The sequence below is a fragment of the Chenopodium album genome, chromosome 7 (genome assembly GCF_948465745.1).
Source record: "Chenopodium album chromosome 7, dcCheAlbu1.1, whole genome shotgun sequence".
In the NCBI taxonomy this organism is placed as follows: domain Eukaryota; kingdom Viridiplantae; phylum Streptophyta; class Magnoliopsida; order Caryophyllales; family Amaranthaceae; genus Chenopodium; species Chenopodium album.
In genome coordinates this window covers 17,901,945-17,906,318 of record NC_137840.1, presented here as the reverse complement: position 1 = coordinate 17,906,318, position 4,374 = coordinate 17,901,945, and the positions used below count along the sequence as shown (strand labels likewise).

Below are 4,374 nucleotides of genomic sequence, written 5' to 3'. Positions count from 1 at the left end.
AAGTGAGGGGTTTGCTGCAAAGGCAAGGCAGCCAAATACTTTCATGTGATCATAGTTTGGAGAGGTTTTAAACAACATCTCATATGGTGTTTTGTTGTTCAATACAAAAGATGGCAATCTATAATAATATGAACAGCAGTCATAACACATTAACCCTAATATGTCAATGCATGTCCTGTCTGGAATCTGAGAGCTCCAGAAATTTCCAACACATGCCTGTGTTTTCTTTTAGCTTTGGCATTTTGCTGAGGCCTGTCAACACAGGATGTTTGGTGTACAATCCCCAACTAAGCAAAAAACTCTTGACAAGGCTTATCATCAAACTCCAATGCATTGTCATATCTCAGAAACTTGATTTTGGAATTAAAATGAGTTTGAGCATAGTTTAAGAAAACTTTTTTTAACTGGCTTAGTGCATCAGATTTATGCTGTAACAAGTACACCCATGTGTTTCTAGAATAGTCATCAACTATTGTAAGAAAATATATGTATTTTTCTCTGGTCCACACCTTATATGGACCTCGGATGTCCATATGTATGAGCTCAAATGGCTTATCAGCATGTGACCCACTTAGCTGGTACGACAATTTTGTGAGCTTTGCCATTAGACAGGTAATACATATCTAAGTGTTATCCTTAATGGTGTTCTTGACACAAGGTACATGCTACAATTTACTCAGGGAAGTAAGGCCTAATCTGTGATGCCATATGGCAAAAGGAAAAGTTGCATCCTTTTTGGCAGTCAGACAAGTTGCAGCATCTTGATGTTGAGTAATTTCATCTTCACTTAGAGTTTTATCAACTAGGTAGTAAATCCCATTCCTAGCTTTTCCAACACCTCTAATCGTCTTTGAGAAAACATCTCTGATCACACAACGAGATCCATAGAAGTTTACCTCACACTGTGAATCTTTGGTTAACTTGGGAACAAACAAAAGATTGTACCTAAAATTAGGTACACAAAGCACATTTTGAAGAATAAGAGAATTGTATAGATTTACATTTCCAGTATGAGAGATGGAAGCTGAGTCACTAGTTGGCAAAGTAATTTTGGGTAAACCAGCAGCTGCTTTGGGTTCTGCAAACTTGCTCAGATCACAAGTCATGTGATCTGAGGCACCCGAGTAAATTACCCATCCATATTTGAGTGTGGATGCATGATGACTGGACACCATGCATGAGAAACTGTTATCCAACTCCTCATCAATTTCCCTTCCCTTTACAGTACTAGGAGAAGGAAAATGTTTCAGAAATTGCTCAAACTGTTGTTGTGTAAAGGTCACATTGCCAGCTCCAGCCTGAGAAATCTGAGTTGTTGCTGCAAGTTTAGGTGTAGGTTTAGAGTTCCAGGGTTGGTCAGATGCTTTCCCTTTCCCTGGATTCTTGACTGGGTTAAGTCTGGGTTTGAATGGTTTCTTAGGAAATCCATGTAAGTGCCAACACTTGCTTTTAAGGTGACCTTTTCCACCATAGTGAGTTCAGGTGATGCCGGTTCTCTCATCATTTTGTCTGCTATACATGGCAGAGATATCAGGGTCAGCTCGAGGGAGCAGAACTTCTCACTGACTCTCTTCTTGCTGCAGCATAGAGTAAGAGGATTCTACAGTTGGTAAAGGTGCGAGCATGAGCATTTGACTCCTCATAGCACTGAAATGATCATCCAGTCCATTCAAGAACTGAAACAACCTACTCTCTTCCTGATTTCTAGCCACAACATTTAATAAATTTCTAACAATGGTTTAGAAATCACAGGAAGTGCATTCATTGAGTCCAGTTCCTCCCACAAACAAGACATGGCAGTGTAATATTCATTAATGGAGTTGTTATATTGTTTAAGTTGATACAGATCTTTGTTCAACTTTTATTTCCTAGATCCATTTCCCATTGAGAACCTTTTTTCAAGTTGTATCCATGTTCCTCTAGCAGAGTTAACATACAACACAGACTTTTTGATAGTATCAAAAAGACAAGCAAGCATCCAAGAAATTACCATGGAGTTGGAAGTGTCCCATTGATCTGCTTTGACAACATCTTGAGCATAGGTTGATCTGAGAACAGTGCCTAGGACAAAGCCTATCTTCTTCTTTGAGGTGAGAGCAATTTCCATAAATCTTCTCCACGATCTATAGTTAGCAGCACCAGTAAGTTTATCAATAGAGATGGAATAAGAACCATCATTGGGGTGCAAATACAACACGCTATTAGCATTAGTTGCCATGATAAAAAGCTCCGATTTTTAAGAGACAAAAAACAGGAGAAAGCTTTGATTTTTGAGAAATAGCTGGAATGAAAAAGAAGGATCTTAAATTTTATACCCGATTTTGCATCATAGCTCTGATACCATGAAAACTAAGTTAACTTGATGCAAGGGGTTTTGACAGAATGATAAAGAGATTGAATGAAGAGAGAAATAGAGAAGGAAGGTGGCTAATATTAGGTCTTGCCAAAATATCTATTCCAGCTTAGGAATTAAAAAGAGAGAGCATGACAATAAATAGTCACTATAAGACAAAATAAATAATTCACCAGTCCTATAATCACACAAAAAACATTGCTGCAACGGTATGAGAACATTCAACCACCTGCACTGTACTATTACAACTTATTATAGCTCACAGAGAATTAGCAGCACAGGAACAGGACAAAAACAGAGGAACCTTCCTTATTAATCAGGAAACTAAATGGCCATAACTGAAGTGACTAAGACCACATCGATTACTGGAGGTTGCCAGTCAAATAGAGATAGGGCATTAGAAAGGAGTAAATCAGCAAAATTTATGCTAAGTGATTTGCTTAATTAATCCAATGGTTTTATTGGATTAAGGTGGGATAGATTGAGAATAAAGAGTTCTTCAAAACTAAAATGACCAAAAACGTTGTCCACGGACTAATGATAAATACACATTTGAGGTTGGATATTCAAATGAACACATGAACATAGGGCACTAATGAAAAGACGAGTGTATTCAAAATCCATGGGTGCAAGAATGTGTGCAAGTATTATAATTATAAAATGCAGTAGGAGTTAGGAAGTATTGATCAATTAATTAAAATGCAAATGCATCCGGCCACGAAATCCAACAAAATTAAGCACAACAGAATTAAAATTGGCAGAATAAGCATACAATAATGAGAAATTGACAAAACCTAACTCATTTGTTAAATCAGTTGCTTGGGTTATAGAGAAGCAGATGAAAATTAGGAAAAATTAAAAGGGGAAATTAAGCCAAACTAAACTATTAATGAAAAAACCTTTACCTTAGGCTAAGAAAATTAAGAAAATCCAAGCAAACAAGCTATATAAATTGCCATATAACAAACAAACGACCCTTTTATTTTTTTTAAAAAAAAGGAAAATTTGAAGAACAACAAATTTGGAAATTAAAAGCACGAATTATGAACTCTTCGAAAGTATCGGTATGTCAGTGCTTTGTGAATGAATTCTTCGAAGTATCGGTATGGCAATGCTTGTTCTCTTTCAATTCAAAACCGTGAAAGGCCAAAGAATTTCCGATTTCAACTAGAGATTAAAGAAAATTAATGAGAAATTTGAACATTATACTATACCGTAGATGAAATCCGAACCCAATATTAAGGAAAAGCAAGAAAGTTTACCTCTATTAATCGATAAAACTGACAAGTTGAAGAAGAAAATTCCCACAATATCCAGAACTAATTTAAACCGAGTGATGAATTAATCGGAGATTATTTTATATTTTGAAATGAATTTGAGAGGAGAACAGATAGATAGATGAGGCATAGAAAGTTAGCAACTCTGATGATCTGACCTAGGCAGTTTAACTCTAAGGACACGTGCGGGTCATGTGACTTTGTCGACGCTTTTTAGTTTCCATAAATTACATCGACTTGGAAAAGCGTCAACAATAAGCGAAATATAGATTCATACATTGACGCTAGACCACAGCGTCGAGGTAAAAACGTCCATAAAATACAAGGGTTCTGCTGGGTGAGTTGGGTCCCGTCGACAACCTACACACGGCTGCACACGTGAATTGCCCTCGGGGGTGGCTCGAGGAACCCCCCTCCGAAGTTTAAGTTAGAGAGTGCTTAGAGAGAGAAAGTGTACTTAGAGAGATATAGAAAGTATAATAACTTGAGTGTCTAACCTCTATTCCGTTGTACTTTACCCTCTATTTATAGGTGTACTATCTCCTTTATGGAGAGTTCGGCCTGGTCAGCTCTCGGCCTAACTCCATCATGCTAAAGAGCTCTTCTAAGTTGCTTTCTAGGCAGTGAGTGCGCACCCTAGGAGCTGGGAGATAGTTCAGCGGGAGCTATCCTTTAACTAGGAATCAAAATAATAACCTAAATATGATTTCTATATCATAATATCTATTAAACAATTAAAGCACT

The 4,374-nt window shown here is 37.2% G+C and overlaps 1 protein-coding gene across 1 annotated transcript; it reads right to left on the bottom strand.

Annotated features, from left to right (window-relative positions):
- Positions 1–665: 665 nt before the first annotated feature.
- Positions 666–2,218, bottom strand: LOC145640062 (uncharacterized). The gene is made up of 3 exons (XM_081691371.1): positions 1,893–2,218; positions 1,564–1,728; positions 666–1,398 (listed from the first exon to the last, which is right to left on the bottom strand). The coding sequence occupies exons 1-3, from the start codon at positions 2,216–2,218 to the stop codon at positions 666–668; spliced, it is 1,224 nt and encodes a 407-aa protein (XP_081547497.1).
- Positions 2,219–4,374: the final 2,156 nt, after the last annotated feature.